Source organism: Juglans microcarpa x Juglans regia, chromosome 1S, assembly GCF_004785595.1.
Source record: "Juglans microcarpa x Juglans regia isolate MS1-56 chromosome 1S, Jm3101_v1.0, whole genome shotgun sequence".
NCBI lineage: Eukaryota > Viridiplantae > Streptophyta > Magnoliopsida > Fagales > Juglandaceae > Juglans > Juglans microcarpa x Juglans regia.
The window spans coordinates 24306197-24326896 of NC_054595.1; the positions used below are offsets into that span (position 1 = coordinate 24306197).

At 35.7% G+C, this 20700-nt stretch overlaps 2 protein-coding genes across 9 annotated transcripts; both read left to right on the plus strand.

Annotated features, from left to right (window-relative positions):
• Positions 1-8381, plus strand: LOC121244831 (probable complex I intermediate-associated protein 30). Of its 8 annotated transcripts, none has more exons than XM_041143085.1 (11): positions 8-107; positions 324-385; positions 944-1004; positions 1999-2051; positions 3062-3133; positions 3337-3450; positions 3800-3850; positions 4632-4723; positions 5059-5139; positions 5289-5387; positions 8066-8381. In XM_041143085.1, exons 5-11 carry the CDS (start codon positions 3082-3084, stop codon positions 8255-8257), a joined length of 681 nt encoding a protein of 226 aa, XP_040999019.1. In that variant the 5' UTR covers positions 8-107; positions 324-385; positions 944-1004; positions 1999-2051; positions 3062-3081; the 3' UTR covers positions 8258-8381. The 8 variants fall into 8 exon arrangements, with proteins under 8 accessions (XP_040999012.1, XP_040998982.1, XP_040999028.1 ...); XM_041143055.1 differs by having other exon boundaries at positions 2011-2051; XM_041143078.1 differs by lacking the exon at positions 324-385 and having other exon boundaries at positions 1-107.
• A 1389-nt stretch (positions 8382-9770) lies between these two features.
• Positions 9771-13317, plus strand: LOC121246984 (dnaJ homolog subfamily B member 6-like). The gene is made up of 6 exons (XM_041145317.1): positions 9771-10226; positions 10540-10639; positions 10813-10880; positions 11424-11480; positions 12366-12611; positions 12874-13317. Exons 1-6 carry the CDS (start codon positions 10122-10124, stop codon positions 12916-12918), a joined length of 621 nt encoding a protein of 206 aa, XP_041001251.1. The 5' UTR covers positions 9771-10121; the 3' UTR covers positions 12919-13317.
• The last annotated feature ends 7383 nt before the right edge of the window (positions 13318-20700 follow it).

The following is a 20700-nucleotide window of genomic DNA, read 5'->3' on the forward strand; positions in this document are numbered from 1 at the left end:
CCACGTCTCTCTATCCTCTCTCTCTCGGTTCGGACTTGGTCCATCTAGGCGTTGCTTGCCGCCGAAGAGCCCCACGCCTGAGCGGCGTCGGTTGCCCCATCACGCCGGTAAGTCCTTTTTTTTTCTCTCTATATGGTAAGCATCTCTCTCTCTTCTTTTCTCCCTCCGTGTGTTTTCGTATGCCCGAGATTGACATTGTTCACGGAATAACCAGTGAGCCAGTCCCTTTTTTTCTCTATATGGTTAGCATCTCTCTCTCTCTTCTTTTCTCCCTCCGTGTGTTTTCATATGCCCGAGATTGACATTGTTCACGGAATAACCAGTGAGCCGCTGCCACTCCACACGCAACGCCATCAATCACCACGCTGCAGCCTCGTAGTTGGTGGTATTTATGGATTTCACGTCGATATGGTGAACTGTGTGCCGTACGAAGTTTTGGGAAACTGTGCGATTATGGTGTTGATTGGGTGCTGTGTGAAGTGATGGGAATTTGAGAAATTATGAATGTGCGCTGTGGTTGTGATCAAAATAACTATGTGAAGTGTTGGGATTGACTTGTAGCACTAGTTGTGAATCTGTGTAGTGGCCGAGCGCCCCTGTGAAATGTTGGGATAAAATGTGTATTTGTAATGTGGTTGTTGTGCCCTGTGAAATGTTGAGATAAAATAGGTAATTGTGATCTGGTTGGTGTGTCTTGCGAAGTGTTGGGATAAAATTTGTATTTTGTATTGTGATTGGATGTTGGGTATAATGATGGGATAAGTGTGAATGCCTCTAATGGGCGAGGTTCGGGAAGTTATTTTGTGGGTTGGAGATGAGTAGTAGCAGGGTTTGAAGAATTGGAACCATGAGATTTATTGTCGTGGAGTTGTTTAGTTGTGTTGTTTATTTTAGATATGCCAGTTTAATTGTATTAATTTATTGTATGTTTAATTATGTCTAGGTATCAATCAAATTTTGCTTAACAAGATTCAGAGGATTTTTCAGAAAAGTTGAAGGGTCAGGTAAGTGGGGTTTCTATGTTAGACTTTGCATAAAAGTAAAGGACTGAGGTTCATTTTGAAAAAATATGCATGTTTTGTTTTGAAAAGAAATTTGAAACAACCTCGATTATTTGATCTGCATTACTCATAAAATCTGTGCAAAAGATAAAAGTATTTTCTGTCATGAGTGGTGTAGACATGAGCAAAATTTTGGCTTTCTGTTTCTGAACTGTGCAAAAAGAGCGAATATGAAATCTGAAAATTTGTACATGTTACATGAAGATGCTCTGAATCTGCTTGGTCATGTTAAGATGATATGAATCTGTTCAGTATTCTGTTTTGATATGATGTGGCATTTGAAAAGTTTTTGGCATGACATTCTGATTCTGTTTTTGTTTCTGTTTTGTTGTGACCTTATCATGGGTGTAAAATTGCGGCCTCTGTTATATGGTTGATACCAACATTTCTGTTTTGCTCTGATTATGGCCCTGCCACGAGATATAATAGTAGCTTCTGGTTCTGCCACGGGATATAATAGTGGCCTCCGGCTCTACCATGAGATACAATAGTGGCCTCTAGGCCCGCCACGGGATATAATAATGGCCTTTGGCCTCTCCACGGGATATAATAGTGGTCTCTGTTCTGAGTGCAATCACTTTGGTGTCATCGTGATTTATGTTCTGCTTGGTTTTGCGCAGAATGCACAACCCTACCATGGGGTTTAAACATGGTCTCGGTTCCGGTATGATGATTGATGATTTTGTTATGATATGATGCTTTGATATGATATGATACGATGATGATGTTCAGTTCATGCTATGCCAAAGGACTTTGAAATGAATATTTCTGAAATGTCGCTTTGATATTTTGATAACATAACATTCTAACACTAAAATGTTTTGTTCTGCATTTTGAACTTTGTAAAAGGCTTATGTTTACATACTAGTATATGTTCTCTGCTTACTGAGTTGTTGATAACTCACCCCCTTATCTCAACAACATTTTTCGGATGAAGTGAATGTTTCAGCTGAGTATCTAGAATAGGTAGCGGGGACAAGATTGTTGAGTGTAGGGAATAAGTATTGAGATTACTGAAGACTATTATTCAGTAGATTGATTTGTTCTATTGATTTGGTTTATTAGGATGTTGACACTTTTATTAAGTCTTAAGGAGTTGTTGATTTATTTGTTAGATTATTATTTTGATGACTTCATTGACTTGTAGTGGTATTATATATATATATATATATGTATATTTGGTGGAATTAGATGAATTTATATTTATGGAGTCTTTGAAAATTAGATGAGGTTATGTTTATGGAGTCTTTTGGAATATCTATTTATATTGTAAATGATGATTTTAGGCGACAGGAAGTAACTCTCCGGCCCATTCGGACACGGGGCATTACAAATTTGATTCCAATATTTTGGGGTTTTCGGAATGTATGTTCTGATGGATGTGTTTACTTTTTACATTTGGTTAGAATGGTTGCTTGTACTTACATAAAAAAAAAAAAAAAAAAAAAAAAAGAATGGTTGCTTGTACTTCATTCCTTTAGGTTGCATTTGGTTGCCTTTTGGAAATGAATTGGATAAATTCATGTGTCCTAGGAAATGAGCCAGTTTATATAATCGAGGGCAATCATTCAACTAATTGTTCTCTAACGTAATTGATGGCACTTTGTGTTTAGTTTTCGTGCATTTGCTGCAATTTCATAGGGCCATTACCTAGTGATCCCATTTGTGTGGAGTCCTGAGAGTGGTGATTTTGCTATGGTCTTATCCTTAAACATTTTGCATGAAGTTTCGAATCCCGAGGCTTGACTCTGCACAATAGTGCTTCGCGGCCCAAGACTTTATTGTTGCATTAGGCATTTGCTACAATTCTTGTATATATACATATGTTTGTATATGTTCTAGTGATTGTGCATAAGACGTAAAAGTTAGACAAAAAAATAATGCAAGCATGTCATATACAATGGGACGTCCAATTCTACCGCACACATGTCAAATTATTGCCGTGATAATCCAAGGAAGAGCCTTCCTTTTTCTAAATACTTGGTCCTCTGTTCTTATAGGAACTTGAAGTTTATCGGAGATGTCCAGATTTCGATCATTGTGGCAAGCTTCTCTGAATGCAACGAAGAGAGGTACTATATGATTACCACCTTCATCTCAAGCTTCTGGAGATTTTGTACACGTTGTAGCTATGTTTGGGGGGTTGCCTCTGTCTGCACGATGTAGTTCCTTTTTTTCTGTTCGATATCCTTTAGCTATATTTTGTATAATATATTTGCGATCACTAATTTTGATCCTTTCTATCTTTCTCCTTTTTGGAAAAATCAATCAATAGCTATCGCATGGAATGCTGAAGACTTGATGCCTCCTACAGAAAGATACATATTCACTTTTAATTCGAAGGAAGAACTAAAAAGGTGGCATCTGTATTCAGATTCTGAATATGGAGGTCTGTTTCTGAGTCAAGAGTTCAAGTCTCTGTTGCATTTACTTCAAGTCTCCATTGCATTCAGAACGCCATTATGTGCTGTCTGACTGTAATTTTGCAAGTTTCAGTCTTATATTATTTCTTTCTCATAATGGGTGAAACAGAGCATATGTTTATCCATGATTCCATGTCATTGATAAAAATACATATGGCAGTATTAGGCTTGATTTTCAGAAACCCCTTTATTGTTTATGAAGCTCTTACTGTTTATCAACTTCCTCTTTATAATTTGTAATTTGTATACTATTGGAGGTTACTTTAGAAAATGTAATGAGACTACTATAGATCTCAATGTTTAATTGTATTGCAGGCTTGTCCTCAGCGTCTTTGGAGATCAAAGAATCTGAAAAAGGACTCAGCGGTACTTCTTCTACATACTTTCACAAGTCGTAACATATTAGCAATTAGCTCATGTGAAAAAAGGGAAATGATATTTCACAAGGGATGTGTGTTTTGAATGGTTTGTGGTGCATGATAATTTCTATGGTCATTGAAATGTTGACAAAAGAAATGGTTATTACTTGATTTTTTGACCAGATAGACATGCTGGTGGAATCCCTCGCCCCAAGAAATGGACTCGATAACCTTCTTAGGAAACTTGTGTTTAAAATACCTTCTACAATCGTATGGAAGAATGCAATGAGTAATATTCTTTTGTTCCTTTATGAATCCTCACCATCTCCAAGTTATGCTGATTCATTTAGATAATTTATTGTCTATCTTCATTAATAATAATCCATTGCCCCTAACATTATAAATTTTAGTTGTTCTTTGACTCAACCCTTTGGTACGGTCAACTTGGAGGTGGTCGTAAAACAGATTCGTTGAGCTTGAGTCTCATTTCTATAGGCTTAACTTTTTGGATTTGGATTGGTTCTCTTGTGCCATCATCACCATTTTTGTTTGTTTTTCTGGCGGGGGTCTCTTTTGGCCATGGCTTCTTACGATCCTGTAAATGAAGACATGGGAATCTGTCATAATAAATAAACATATGAAGAATACGTTCTTAATTTTTGAGATAGAAAGTTAGTAAATTACTGCTAAAAATTTTGCATATTCCATTGGATCTCTACTTTTGACAAGTTTTCACTTCACATTCCTTTGAATTCTGATGCCATTATCATCTTGAATTTATCTGATAGGGATTTTCTCTGGGAACCTTTCCTCTGATGTTACCGAGGGTTCAAAATGGAACATTTCTCGCAGTGGCTTCTGCGGAATGCGGTCCAAAAAGGTAGTATATATATCATATATATCTTCAAGATTCTTATGAATGTTTATATCTAGAGTTTGAATTGCAAAAGATGTTTTATTTATTTGAGTTCATATTCATGGTTGTTAGGCTGCAATTTGAGTCCTGTATAGCCGCTCACTATTCATTGTTGGCTGTCCCTTTTCATAATGACTAACATTACAAATTTATGGTTTTATTCTTGTAATGAACTCAAAAGCATATCGAAGCAATTCAATATCAATATGTAACAGCCCCTTGTTCATTTCTCTTAATAACCCATAAGGGGAAACTATTAGCAGAGAGTATCTTTCCTTATCAATATTTATCTTCTGCAGTTTGATGGCTTCATTGATTTGGATGCATATGATACAATAGCACTAAAGCTTAAAGGAGATGGAAGATGCTACATATCTACCGTGAGTGTTCCTTCCCCTGTTTTTGTCATAAGAGAAGGAAATAGAAAAGCAGCACCTTATATCTGCGGCCGTAGCCGTTTTCATAACCTTTTTTTATTGATGTAGAACTTGCAAGTTTTGTACTGAACCTCAGTCAAATTGTGATACAGATCTATACAGAAAATTGGGTAAACTCACCTGGACAAGAGGAAGATAACTCTTGGCAATCTTTTGTTTTTGTACCCAAAGACAATTGGTATATTGCAAAGGCAAGTTTCACTTTCCTTAGTTTCTTAGTTTCTTTGCTTAGAAACATGATTTTACATACTTAGCTCTCATAGACAGCTGTTGGTTCAACTTATCAAAAAAGAAAAAAAAAGCTGTTGGTTCTTTATATGATATGACTATAGATGCTTACGACCATTATATGGATAAACTAAATAAAATCGGGGCCATATTAGATGTAGATTATTTTAGTATCAGTTATTCCATTTGCTAAAGCTTTTGTTTTTAGAGCATTGAACTAACAGCTAATAGATGCACGAAAGTCGAAAGCATTAGTGCATAATGCATCTTCGTGGACTTAAGTTAGGAAATGATGCCACTTCGTAGATCATATTCCCAATTAAAAATACCAGAAATTAGATGAATGGATTGATATAGATATCTTCAATGTTATCCAATTACCGCCCCTCTGGAACGGCCTGTTGGCTGAAATGCTTTATTTACTCTGATTACACTATAAAAGGTGACTGATATTATGCATGGAGTTGGGCTACTCTGCCGCCCAGAGTAGCCCTGTTAGGAACCTCGGTCAAGTCCCTAAATAATAAGTTCTCCACGCCAATGGTGGTCTTGTGATGACCGAATCCTTGTTCCTCTCTTGCTTGGTTCTCGAGCAATGGTGGTCAAGATGACCACTTGGGTATGGTGAGGTTATGTGTTTTGGCTAAGATGGGTGTATGGAGTGGGGGTAATGGTCAAGGAATGTAATGAGGTACAATGGATGATGGTCGCACGGCACTAGAATGGGCTAGGGTTGGCTCCACTTGGAAGATGAGGTTTAGGGTTTGGAAAGTGTGTGATGGATGGCTAGGGTTTAAGTTTAGTGTTTGGAAGATGGGAAGGTATGTGGTCGGCTAGGGTTGGCCGAACAAGGCTAGGGAGTGATTTTAGGAAGTTGTTCCTAAAATCTAGGAACTCAATTTGGAAAGGAGTTAGCCGAGTATGGTGAAGTGTTTGGATCAACCAGGGTTCCTAAATTATAGGAACCTTAATTTGGCAAGAGGAGTGTTCGGCTAGGACAATTCAAATTAAGCAAGGATTGCCGAAATATGAATTCAAATTCAAATGGATAGGAGGTTCGGCTAGGGCAACAAAGATGAAGCAAACAATTTATGGAAAGTTAACTAACAATGTGTTGGTCGACTTTTATGAATGGAATGGATTGGAAGAGCAAACTTATGAAGAACACAAAGAACAAAATGAAGAACACTCAAGAACACAAGCAAATACTTATGAACTTGAATGAATATAAACATAAACAATAATAATCCAATACTTGATTCACGAATTGCACAAGAATTGAATAAACCTCATATATTGATAAACTCAACTTGGATTCACGAATTGCATCAAGATACAAATAACAAGATAAATGAATCACACTTATTCAAAAAATTGCAAAGTGTGATTCTCTCTTTGGGATTCACGAATTTCACCCAAAAAGCCCAAGTGCAAAGGCACCGTTTATGATCTCTCAAACAATAGTCTTCCCTCTAGGAGTTTTGCCAAAAGATTCTCAAGCAAATGAAAGATGTCCTATTTATAAGCAATACAAATTGGAAACTCCCAATAGGTCCATTGAAAATAATTAATTAAATCAAATTAACTAAATAAAATAAATAACATGATAGTGGTCATGGACCAAGGCTAGTCGTGGCATGCATGGCCCATGGTGGGCTAAGTTGGTGCATGGTGGTCTTCGGGTTGGTCCATGGTCAGGTGGTGCGGCATGGCTTGCTGATGGTGAGCCATGGTGGTGCACGGCATGGCCCAGACTGGTGGCCTAGGCGCTGAGTCTGCAGGGCATGGGCTGGAGCCATGCGCTGGATGGCATGCCTGATGGGCATGCCACTGACTTGCTCTGCAAGGCACGGGCTGGAGCCGTGAGGCATGCCATTAACCTCACTGGAGTGCGGCAGGGCTGGGCAGGTGCGCTCGCGCGTGCATTGGGTGGACTGGCAGTGCCGCGCAAGGCCTTGTTGCGCATGGGCCCGTGCAAGGGCCGCGCGGCCCATCAAGGAGTGCATGGGCATACGCACTATGACTCGCAAGCGCGCACGACGCGCTACAGCTTGCATTGCCGCGCACATGCGCGCGCGACACTGGACTGCGCCATTGAGCATGTGGCGCATGGCTACGCATGCAGGCAGGCCCTCACTAGCCCGCATGCTGGGCGCCCTGTGTGTGCTATCGCGTGGGCCAAGGCATGCATGCATGTTGGGCGCCCCATGCGTGTCACCCCACGAGCCAAGGCATGCTTGTGGGCTAGCCAAGGTGTTTGTCCCCACCATGACTAGGGCATGTGCGGCATCTCTAGAGGCAACTCGACGTGGGGGTCTAACAAACCCGCTCAACTTGACCAATAGGCAAAATTTGTATTTTTATTTTTTTGTCATTTTTCTTTTCATATTTTTTTAAATATATTTTAAATATTTTAAAAAAATAAAAAATACATCAATACACTTAAAATTACTTCTTTAATCACTAAGTAAAAAAAAAAAAATTGACCAGCGGTTAACTAAGGTGGTCAAACTAGGTAGGCAAAGAAGCTTTTCCCATTATGCATGGGCATCGAGACACCATAGTGCTTTTGCATTCGTGTCACTTTTCTTCTAGTAATGCATGTTTTGTGTTATGCTCAAAATTCAACTTCCCTTTTCAGATTCCTCTTGCTCGATATTTGCCAACATGGAGAGGCAATGTTATAGATGCAAACTTGGAAATGAATCAATCACGTATACTTGGGATGTCTCTATCTGTTAACGCTGAAGGGGGTGTTCCAGGTGCTAGATCAGGACCGGGTGATTTCCGTTTTGAAATTGATTGGATCAAGGCCTTAAGATCAACACAATAAGTTCTTGTAGACTCATTTGTAGAGGGGGAATTGGATGTTTAACGGCTGTGATTTTATGTTATAGTGACAAATGTATCTCCACTATTAAGCTTTTATCAAGAACCAAAGGATGTTTTCACAAGTAGACTTCTGTTTTTGGTTCAACTGGTTTTTTTATTAGCACCGGGTGTCTTATAACAAAGTGCCAACTAATTCCGGGGGTGTATAGACTTTCGACAAAGAGTTTTCCGCAAGTGTATCTTCGATAATTCAAGAGGAAGTTTTCCAGTTCCAAAGAATTGTTTGCAGTCAAGGATTTCAACTTTTAATCCTCTAGTTTGTCATGAAGCGATCACGCCACTGTCTAGTTAAGCATTTTCTACAAGCAGTTACCAGTTAAATGCTTAAATTTAATCTCAAACATCACTTGCGACCCCACGTTCTATAATACGAAAAAGTAATCTTGTTCTTCATTTTCGACTTATCATTTTTAATTATACATGTTAGTATGGTACATCTTAAATAATTGTATCTGTCTATTCCTTAAATTATAGTCATATAAAATGTCACACACTAACATGGAAGTCAGAAATGCCCTTAAATCATATTAAAATGACAAATAATTGTGATCAAATATTACAAATGATATTTTTAAGTTCTAGGGTGTGCAACACAGCGTAAGTCTCGGATATTCATTTTAAAAAAAATGGATAAGTTTAAGATTTATATAAAAAAAATTAATTTTTAATAGTAGACCTTATTTTTTTAAAAGGAAATACACATAAATTACTTACACCAAAATTATATTTAGCATTAATCATTCAAAAAATCTTAGAAAAGATCACCCATCTTCTGCATGAAATTTGTGCTGCACCAGAGGCTGCATAGTCGGGCCTGACAAATTGGTAATTTCTTATGGATTATTTGGATTAAGAGAGCTTCTCAAATTTTCAACTTATCTCATCTAATAATTATAATTTTCTCAAATTTATACAAAATATAATAAATAATTTAATTTTTTTAATTTTTAAAATAATAATAATAATAATAAATAATATTCTAATAATATTTTATTTAACTTTCAACTTTCTCCGTATTTCAATTCACTGTCAAAATCTCCCCTTAATCTTTCTTCCAAAACTGATGAACTTTGACCCCAAAATATCAAGAAAAAATGGCATTGCAGCAAATTTTCTGAAAAATGGGGGGTCTCTTTCCAACGTTGGAGCCTCCACCTCTTTTCATGCCGATTGAGTTGCAACTTACCAGTGGGGCCCAAAAACTTTTGTTATTTGTTTGATTGCATCTCTCACGAAGTGTGGCCTTGTGGACCCCGAAAAAACACCTCACAGAGTCACAGTAGCGAAAACAGAAGTTTCTGGAGAAACAAAAAAAAAATCTACCACCTCCTTGCGACCTCAACCGTACATCACGCCCTGGTCTTATCCCACAGTCAACAGATCCTAAGACATATATTGAATTCATTCCTAAAACTGGAATATTAACTTTATAAACAAATGAACAAAAAAAAGGTTGAACAACTATATAAAAATGGGCCGGTTTCTGGAGAGTTCCTTGAGTCTCAGCGTTTAGTGGGGGAGGGCCATGTTCTCTTCCTAATTTTCTTTCTTTTCTTTTCTTTCCCACCCCTTCTTTGCCATGGAAATCAAATGCAAGGTTCTCGTGTTCCAACCCCCAAAGATGTAGTCCCGGTTTTGTAAGATATATATAGAGAAGGTCATGCTTTTGTCTGATATCTAGGCCAGTAGGTTGTGTGAATTCGTCGACTAGGAAAGGTGTCTTAGTTTTGTTTGATTTGTTTTGTGTTGTGTTGTGCTGCCTGTGTTTTTATAAAGCTCTCTGTGTTTGTGTGGTGGCTTGGAGAATGGAAAATCAAGAAGACAAGAGCAATGACTTCTATGCAGTCTTGGGGTTGAAAAAGGAATGCAATGCGTCGGAACTCAGGAATGCTTATAAGAAACTTGCGCTGGTTAGCATTGGAAACCTTTTTTCTTTATCCACTTTTTGTTAACAATTCAATCAAATGGATCTTCTTTAAATCCTTAAGCATGCCCTTATAATACCTTTTCGGGAGCTTAATTTCTGAAATGAACATCTGGGTTCCTTCCGGACCCTTGAAAAAAGTGATCTTTTTGTCATGGTTTTGCAACTTAAAGAGGACTTTGTTTTCGGGCTTTCATGAAAACGAAAAAAAAAAGGGCTTGGAATTGGAAACGGTAAACCTTACTGGTATTCGGGAAAATTTCGAGAAACTTTCATTCTTAATTTGTTTGTTGGGCTAGAGATGGCACCCAGATCGTTGTTCGGCTTCGGGGAATTCAAAGTTCGTGGAAGTAGAAGATTCTAAGAAGAAATTCCAGGCCATTCAACAAGCCTATTCTGGTAAGGCTGACTTCCATTATTAATATATGATTATCAAAGATCTTCAAAGTTTGAATCGCAAGGCGCAGTATTAAAATTTTAAAATATCAAAAAACATCCCGATTGCTCTTTTTATATCGGGCGGAAGTTATTGGATTCATAAGATGCTGTCTTTTGTTCTTCTTTGTGTGCAGTTCTCTCTGACGCCAACAAAAGGTTTCTGTACGATGTAGGAATCTACGACAGCGATGATGAAGAAAAAGTAAGCTTCTTCTCCATGACCTCGTAACGTGCGCCGTAAGTCGTGTGCTGCATTCATTACTGGGTTTGCATTTTTCCGTGTCGTGACTCGCGGGTCTTAAATTTTTTCCCTTTTTTTCTGGGCGGATCTTATCTTTTTATTTGCAGCGATAAGCATAGCGTGACATGACATGATAACACTTTATACGACGAATAATGTAGAATTAATTATTAGATAGTTTCGAACTACGAGTTTGATGATATTCTCGTCCTATCATCGCATCTTTATCACTCTATTTATTTAAAACAACCCAAAAAACATCAATGATATGAATGTTACAGTGTCCATACTTGGCGAACTAAATAATTGTTCTTTTTGATAGGTTTGCCTACCCTTCTTTGTCTTGTTATAGGGTAGATGTGTCAAGAGTTTTGGATTTGATGTGTTTTGGTTTCAAATTATGTTGGTTTCGTCAATGGTTTGGAGCCGTAGCCAAGGGATCTAAAAGAAACCAAAGGAATTGCTTTACAGTTGATTTAACCCATTAAGATCACTTTCGTGCAGGGAATGGGCGATTTTCTGAATGAAATGACAGCCATGATGAGCCAAACAAAGTCTAACGTAAGCTTCTCTGTTCATCTCTCTCTCTTGATGATTGTTTGATTACTAGATTAAGTTTTTGTTCCTAGCTAATTAGCATTAATGTCACACTGTCAACTTGTTTTTGTGCAAATTTTCTAAATCTAGTCGAGAGAATATCAGAAGAAAAATTATTTATATTCGCCGCTGTAACCGCAGCACACCGTGATGAGAAAGAAAAAAAAAAAAAAAAAAAACATTACATCGAGTGTGCAAAGAGTGCGATTGATGCGTATAATTGCTCATATCAAAATGAAATTAGGAATGTCTTTTGTCGAATCCTACGTTGGATTAGAGCTTTCATTTTTTCACGTTTGTAAAGACAGCTTTTGCTTAGCTGAGACCTGACAGAAGAATCATGGTGGGCAGGTATCTCTTCTGAAGCAGGGTAATATTAAATGGGCCACTTAAAAGGTCATTCGTCCAAATACAAACTAATTTTCATTCATTTCTAGGCAACCTAAAAAATAGTCCTAAACTTCTTGGGGAGAAAATGCTCAGGTATGTGTTCCAGTATTGGTACTCGTTGAAGTGATTCATCAATGGCCATCAGAGACCGCTCATCTGTGCACAATAGATTTGTTGCTATCAAATCTATCAAGCCGGACGGAGGCCCACATATGTGCTGGCCTGATGGGTCCACCCAGCCTTTTGTCAAGCCCACTATGATGAAAAAGCATCAGGTGTGACTGGCAGCACACTGGTAACTGTAATTTTGACGTTTGTGGGTCCCTATGACATACTTAGGAGGAACCTTTGTGATTGCCATGATGAAAAGTAAAGATATATTATTGTAAAATGACAATGATAAGAAACATTACTAACGATATCTCTGTCATGGTATGTGGAATGTGGAATTATATACAGGGAAATGGGGAGGAGACCTTTGAGGAACTGCAGGAATTGTTTGAAGAGTTGTTTCAAGGGGATATTGACACATTTGGCTCAAGCTCACGTACTACTAATTGTTCTGGTTTGTCCTCCTCCTACACGTCTTTTTCTGGGAGTTCTGGTTCCAACAACAAACGCAGCTCCTCTGAGATGAATTTTGGGAAGAATAACTTGGAGGGTACCTCTGGCTTTGACGCTAACTTTCAGAGCTTTTGTTTTGGGGTTAGTTCTCTCTCTCTCTCTCTCTCTCTCTCTCTCTCTCTATATATATATATATATCGTTTCATGTTGTGTGAGAATTAAAATAAAAAGTAATTGAAGGATGGTAAATAATGCACTTGTCTGTTTGTTAGTGTTATTGTTACAATTAAGGCTACTACTCAATATAGTCCTTAATGCTATTGACCATTAATCTTACTTTATTTTGCTTGGTCTTATATCGGCTGCATACTCTGATGCGATCACGACAATGATGTTATTGAAGACAGGTGGGAACACAATCAAGCTGCCAGAAAGGAGAAGGGAGTAAGAGGAGTTTGGGGAGATGCCGGCGGTAGACGAAGGCAGGGTAGGAAACAAAAGTTTTCACCTGATCTTGATGTCTCCACCAACGACCATTCAGGCATCTCTGCTTGATTATCCACCGATTTGCGAGCAAATCGGTGCCAAATCCAATCCTAGCATTTCAGCCCTCTTACAATATCGACACTGAGAGAGAAATGGTGCATCATATGACCATGAAACTACTCAGAAAAAGGTTTTTTCACATCGGTGGGTCGCAACTAGTGAAATCATTGCTCCTTGTAGACCCATTTCACTATTCTACTATTATGCTCGTGTTCATTCATATTGTTCAGTTGTAATGTAATGCCTTGGCTGCAAGTTGTTAATGTTACTTTGGAAGAAATTATGAGATCTTATTTAGACTTTAAATCACTTCATTGGTAGCTAAATCCAACAAGTCTCTTGCCTTAAGATTTCCAGTGTTCATCAGTGGATGCTGAATACCAACCAAAAGTTGACGTAGGAGGATGCGTGCGTTTGTGAATGTGAAAACAAAAAAGTTTGCTTTGGATGTCAAATTATGCAGTTCCAACAAAACTCTGCCCCAAGTAACACCTAGAAAGCAACACATCTATCATTACTCTTGCAGCAAACATTGTCATCATGCTTGTGTCCTACGAAGCATTCCATGTAGCGTCGGTCCGAAGGGCTCAGGCTGTTGGTTACCTCGCGAACCTAGTTGGTAATTGCACCCGTTTTTGCTTCCAAAATGGAGTTCCCTCCCTCCCTCCCTCACATAGACACCAAAAAACCTTCATAATGGGATTTCAAACAAAGGGTATGGCGTATGGTTTATAGTTATTTTTGCCATGTCTTTTTGCTACTAAAGTGCTTGGGGGTAATGCAGCATAAATCTAAAAGAGAAGTATTACATCAAGAAATTAATTTTTACAAAATAAAATATGTGGTTTCATATAATACTTTAAATTTATTATGTAATAAAAATAATTTTATAATCTAATGTACTACATTAAATTATAACAATAATTAAATTTATAATTAAAATATTATTAAGAAAGAGGTTATTAGAGATATAAAGAGATTTTATAAATTAACGTGATATTTTACCTGCGTGTCACATCAGTCCTTTATTTTTTTTTTAATTTCCATCGTCCTCTCCTTCCCGGTGCCCCTCCCCTGCTCTCTTTTCAAAAACCCTCGAGCTCAGCACTGCTGCAACCCCTCACTGACATCGTCGTTGAAGCCTCTTGCTGATGTCATTGTTGCAACCCTCACCTTCCTTGCCCCCTCACGGCAGCCCAGCCATCTTCCTCGTTCGTCACCGATGTTGCCCCTCGTCGACAGTTTCTCTCTCTCTACTTGCGACTTAGGAGAAGAATGAACGGAGGAGGGAGAGGGGGAGGGGCCACAAGGGAGAAGGGGAAATAAAAAATAAAAAATGAAGTTGTACGTTAGTACGTCAATTCGTGGATCTCTGTCTCTAATATTTTTTATCAAGAAATGTTGCATATAATACAAGACTAGGTATAATGTTACTTTTGGGTGGATGGCCCTACAGCACGTGGGTAGGGACCCTACATGTGGGGTGCGGTTGCAGGTGGCAGCTTCACGCTTACAAAAAGCGTCACAGCAACTTTCGGTTTAAAAGTAAGTAGGGTCCATCAGCATGCAAGTTGCCAAAAGTTTAATGCAACTGGGTCTCAAGAAAATTGGTCTTCCATTTATTTTTTACTGATTATTTTTCAATCAGCTACTCAGAGATCAGATGTCACACTCGAGTTGGGGCAACTTCCACTCACCCTCTCTCCCTAAATGGCTCGCAAGTGGCATTTGCTTTTATATTTATTTTATGCTGGATTTGGCTTGCATGCAAACCTGGTTCTGAGTCAGGTCGGTGCCCTTTAACTCTTTTTATAATCATTGAATCCTGTCCTCATTTTGCGTCTGTCTATCAGAAAGAGAAGAAAATGTCTTTATAGTTTGTAGAAAATATAATAAAATAGTAAAACGAGGTGGAAATGAGAGAAGAAGGGGAAGATTGACTTTGGCCTCATTCATAAAGTCTATGTAAATGAATAAGATCAAAGAAATACAATAAATCAATGATATTATTTGATTTTAATCGATTTACACAGTAAACTAAAGACAGTAGCGAATAAATCATATTAACATATATATGCTAAAATATTAAGAAGATATTCTATCAGTAATTATATTCTAACACAGTATATACCTCTGAAAAAGAAAACTCGAGAGAAAGAAAATGTCTTTCTAGTTTAGTTTACAGAACAAAAATGTGGTCAACAGATTGTTAAAATTCTGTTAAGCTAGACAAGCCAACTTCATTTTCATAAAATCCAGACAAAGCTTCAGCCTTCAAATTGAAATGACAGTGCGCAGGGGACAATTTGCGGTAGCTAGAAGGGAAATAAAACACAGCGCATGATGTGAAGGTGGACAAGTTGAGGTTTACAAAAAGTAAATGAAAGCTAAATCATATATAGAATGATGTGATGTTGATGTTTAAGGCAACAAGTTGATAATTAATAATCTTGACTCGTTTTGGAAAAATCTTCAACATTCCTCCTCCCTCCCTCCTTTGAAAAACGTGGTTTTTTTATAGCCAGAGTGAAATTATATTTATAATTTTCGAGTGTAAAAGTATCATACTTTTTTTTTAAAATGTATATAAATCAGTGATCTATATAAAAAAATTATTTTTTAAAAAATAGACTCTATTAAAAAAAGAAAGATAAATCAGTGATCTATATAAAAAAATTATTTTTTTTAAAAATGGATTCTATTTTTTTCAAAAAGAATTTACAAACCTTACACATCGTAAGCCTGTAACATTATTCTTTGTTAAAAGGCATTCAAATCACATTAGGTTATGCCGTAAATTAATGTAATTGGGAACAAAATCCATTTTGGGAATGCTTTTTATTAGAATAGTGCTACTATGTCGCTTAAGTTTGACCACTGGGTGTGTACTCTAGTGCAAATGAAAAATTTTATATATTATACTATCATCTCATTAAGTATGATGTGACACATTTATCACTATTAAATAATCATTTATTGCTTGTTTCTTTATCATCTAATAGTGATGAATGTGCAACATACCACTTAGTATGATCAAAATAGGATAAAAGTGTGGTATATAGTATTACTGTATTTTTTTTATTTTTTTACTTTTTCTTTCTAACATTTTTAAAACATCTTTAAACATTTAAAAAAAAAACCAATACACTAACAATCACTTTCTTAATTATTAAATAAAAAAAATTAAAAAAATATATGAATGATCAAATTGAAGGGCCAAACTCAGACGGCTTAATATCATCGTTTCCCTATTTTTTATTATTAATTTCTATCTTCCTAATCCTCGCTAATTCCAGTCCATGATCAGTTTATTTTGGGCCCAGATCTATATTCGAAGCTGAAATGAAGAAGAGGGTTAAGATCCAAATAAAACGGAATAGCCCAGTCACACGAGGGAATAAGCCCCCAAAGTAAGTAAAGTCTAGGTTCTACACGATCTTACGTTCAGCCCCGATCATGAATCAATTACTATTTGCTTTGTTTTTTTGGCAGGGTTTTAATAACAAAGAAGTGATGGATTTATCAAAAAAAAAAAAATTTAATTATATAATATTTTGAAGATTAAAAAATAAAAATTAAAAAAAAAAAAAAAAAAAAAAAAAAAAAAAGACCGAAACGTGAAGGCAGATTTTGAGGGAGGACTACAAGCTTGAAAACAGGCAGAGTTGGGAATGGCTTTCATCTTCTTATTCGTAACTTAAGTCTGATTTGGATAGTAAAGTCCTCACATATCATCTCATCTCAATATTCAAACATCATAATTACAGATGAGAGTTAATCTCTGATTTTTCTATCTTCATTGGCATTCGGTCGAATAATGTTACTTGAGTTTATGGGTCTTCTTCAAGGTCTTCGACTTGTGAGTTTTTTTGGGTTTTAAAAATGTGGAGATTGAGATGGATTCTTTGTTGGTGATTGACTGGTTGAGTAAGAAGAGATGTGGCCTCTGGTACTTGGAAGATTATTGGAAGGAAGCTCTGAATCTGTTGGAGAGTCTCTGTTTTCGGGTTTGGCATACTTTTAGTGAAATTAATTCTTTGGTTGATGGTCTTGCTCGTCTTGGTGCCTCAGGAGTATGCAAGGTTTGGAATCAACGTTCAGAGTTGTTGAGACATCTTCGTGGTCTGTATCGGTTGGATTAGGGGGATTGTGGTTTTCTTAGTTTCTAAGATTTAGAGCAGATGTCTGGAATTGGCTATTATTACTTTGATTTTGAGATTTTTTTTGTGAAGCTCATGTTCTTTATTTGTTACCACGGTCTCTCCTCAGCCTTTATGAGGATGATTAATAATAAGGAGGCTTGACCTCCATCTTTTGAAAAAAAAAAAACACCACAATCACATACACTTTTCAATTTCAAATCTTTAACTTTTTAATTTAATCATTACCTAATCATTACAACTTTCTCAAACTTCTAAACAAAATACAAAAAGTAGTTTAACTTTTTCAAATCTCAAAACTGCAATTAAAAAATTATATTCTAATAATATTTTAACTTTTTTTCTCTCATTTTCCAAAATCTCATAAAACATATTAATTCAAATATTTCATAACTATTCACAAATCATTTCACTACTATTCACAAAGTATCTCCTCTCATCTCACTATCCAAAATATACTAGCTCGGTTTGGATTGAGAGAGGTTCTCAACCTATCCCATCTCATCTCATCTCATCTCATCATTACAATTTTAACAAAATTTCACACATAATACAATAAACAATTCAACATTTTCAAATCTCAAAACAATAATAATATTAAAAAATCATATTCTAACAATATTTTATTCAACTTTCATTTCATCTCAACTCATCACTATCAAAACCTAACTTTGTGTAAGATATATAATATATATGCATGCCCTAATGTTTGCTTAATTACTTTCATAAACATAAATAAAATAAATAAATACGTATTTGAAAACAAAGAAAAAGAAAACATGAATTAGTAAATTATTAGATACTGTAATGCAAGTGCAATATTAGATCAGTATGTGATCAAAGAGACATAGTCTTAAGACATCTATGCAGAGTAGTGTACGTATGCTGGAAATTAATTAGGTGATCTTAATTCGTGGGACCATTATCTATTAATTAAAAGGCCGGAGGGGATCGAATTATCTCCCGGCAAAATTAGTGAGAGTCCTGACATTATAACTTAATTAAGATCTGGTTGGACATATATAGATCATATTAACTTTCAAAACTTGTGGAGCCTATTGCGTTTGGTTCCTAAATTCAAGTGAGTTCAACTGAGTTTAATCTAACTTTAAACTGAGTATAACATTCAAATATTTAATTCTCAAATTACTAAACTCATCCAAACTCAAAACTTACGTGAGACCCACAACCTTTTTCAACTTAAAATATTTTTATACGTGGAACTCACAACTATTTTCAATTTTCCATAAAAAATACTAAACTTATCTTAACATCCAAACATACTTAAACTCAGTTTAGATAGACCCCACATAACTTCCTCCACTACTTAACTCATTACTATTCATAAAGAACTAAACTTAACTAAGCTGAGCTGAGCTCAACATCCAAACACAACCTTATAGATCAGGATTTTAGAGTAATATTTTATGATTTAAATTTTAAAGGATCACATATCTTCATATTCGTAAAAGATTTAGACCCCGTTTTGGATTGAGAAACAATTTCAACTCATATCATATCATCTCATTTTATCCTTACAATTTTATTAAATTTTCACACAAAATACAATAAACAATTCAATTTATTCAAAGCTCAATTCAACTTTTTCAAATCTCAAAATAATAATAATATTAAAAAATAATATTTTAACAAAATTTTATTAAACTTTTAACTTTTATATATAAAATAATTTCATCTCATCTCACTATCCAAACAGGATTCATTCTTTCAAATATCGTTGTATTAAACACTACTAATTAAGAAATCAAAGTTCTCAATCGAGATCATAATTAGAAGAGAAGAATCTCGTGCATTCACATTTCGTTTTCGCGAGCATCCTTTAAAGATCAAGGAAAATATGAAAGTACAAGCTCCAAATGCACAAGAATTCTTGTGCAAGTTTTTTATAAAAAATTAGACTCCACAAAATAATAATAATAATAATAATCATACTTTTTTTTTTAATCATGGGATCCATTTATTTTATAAAAAGCTTGCATGAATTTTATGTATTTTGAGCTTATATATATCATTATTCATAATAAAAAATGCTCAACTATGATGTCGTTTGGATAGTGAGTTGAGTTGAGTTAAGATAAAAATTTAATAAAATATTATTTTTTAATATTATTATTATTTTAAAATTTAAAAAAGTTAAATTGTTTCTTATATTTTATACGAAAATTTAAGAAAATTATAATGATAAGATAAATAAGATAAAACAATTTCACTATCTAAACATAGTTATATATCTAATCTTTTGCTAGCTAGCTAGCTTTCCACTTCACCGTTAACACAACAATATATAGAGAAAACAGCATTATTAATTCATTATTTTTCTTTCCCTTCGCTGCCAATTTATCAATTTATCTATATATTCTTAATTTCTTCTTCTTATAATCTCTTAAGACTTAATGTGGCAGGCATTAACCGCCGGTTGGATGAAAAGCTGAACCCATCTGTCTTTGACTTAGGGGTGGATTAATATTAAGGAAGATGGATGCACCATCCTAATCACGTACGTGCCGGTGCCGGTGCCGATGAGGTGGGTCTCACCTACACCACAAAACCTCAACATCCAGTGTTGGTATATAATGGTGGCCATCGTCAAGTTTTGGTTCAATCTTATCCACTTGACGTGTACGTAGTGGGGACCGGCGACAGCTTGGCTCTCCGGTAGTACAGGTCGATGGAACTGGACCTAAGCCTAGCTAGCTAACCCGGAGTACTCATGGCAGTACTGCTCTTCTTCCTACCTACAATTATGGCTTCTACAATTTGGTTCGGGCTCTCTTTTTTGATATATTCCATTCTCGTCGTAAATATTTAAATACGACTAAACATTTTTTATTGCAATGTTTCGCACAAAAGTTTGAAAATGTAGATATATATATATAGATGACAAAACCAAATATGAGAAAAAACTCATTGCTCAACATAATTTTGTACTTTTATGCATAGTTACGTACGTACAAAATTATGTACGTATGTTATTCAGAAGAAAAAAATCTATCATCATCTCTATACATTATTTTTTTCTCTTATCAAATGTGTAATATATGGATGATGAGTAGAAGAATTCAATTAGTTTAAGAAGAATAAAACAAAAAAAATAAAAACATAAAATAAAGTGTGGTGTGTGATGTGTGGGATAATGAATAGCAAAACTCTGTCCAGAAACTACGAGAACAGTTTAAGGCCAGGTTTAGTTTGCCAAATGAGATGAAAAAATGAGATGAAACTATCTCATCTAGTCTGTAGGGATGAGATATTTTTGTCTATCCAAACGGTTAATTTCATATCTCTTTTCATCTCTAAATTTTGAAACTCATCTCATTACTTTCTGACAATATAAACAATAAAAAGAATCACATACAGTAAAGAAATATTATTTTTGATTAAAATAGAATAATCAATAAGTCATTATTAGAATAATATATTTTCACAAAACAATTGATGGTTTTGTGAGTATTGAATACAAGTGCATTTTGGGATTTTATTAGAAAACTCGAAATTAATAATTT

What these genes read in the sequence shown, in the direction of transcription:
- LOC121244831 (XM_041143078.1), top strand. Translation starts at nt 3,082, where the DNA reads ATGTCCAGATTTCGATCATTGTGGCAAGCTTCTCTGAATGCAACGAAG. An exon ending in ATCTGAAAAAGGACTCAGCG is followed by an intron (nt 3,851 to 4,631) that starts GTACTTCTTCTA and finishes TTTATCTGATAG; the next exon opens with GGATTTTCTCTGGGAACCTT. An exon ending in ACAATTGGTATATTGCAAAG is followed by an intron (nt 5,388 to 8,065) that starts GCAAGTTTCACT and finishes TTCCCTTTTCAG; the next exon opens with ATTCCTCTTGCTCGATATTT.
- LOC121246984 (XM_041145317.1), top strand. Translation starts at nt 10,122, where the DNA reads ATGGAAAATCAAGAAGACAAGAGCAATGACTTCTATGCAGTCTTGGGG. An exon ending in CTTATAAGAAACTTGCGCTG is followed by an intron (nt 10,227 to 10,539) that starts GTTAGCATTGGA and finishes TTGTTGGGCTAG; the next exon opens with AGATGGCACCCAGATCGTTG. An exon ending in ACAGCGATGATGAAGAAAAA is followed by an intron (nt 10,881 to 11,423) that starts GTAAGCTTCTTC and finishes ACTTTCGTGCAG; the next exon opens with GGAATGGGCGATTTTCTGAA.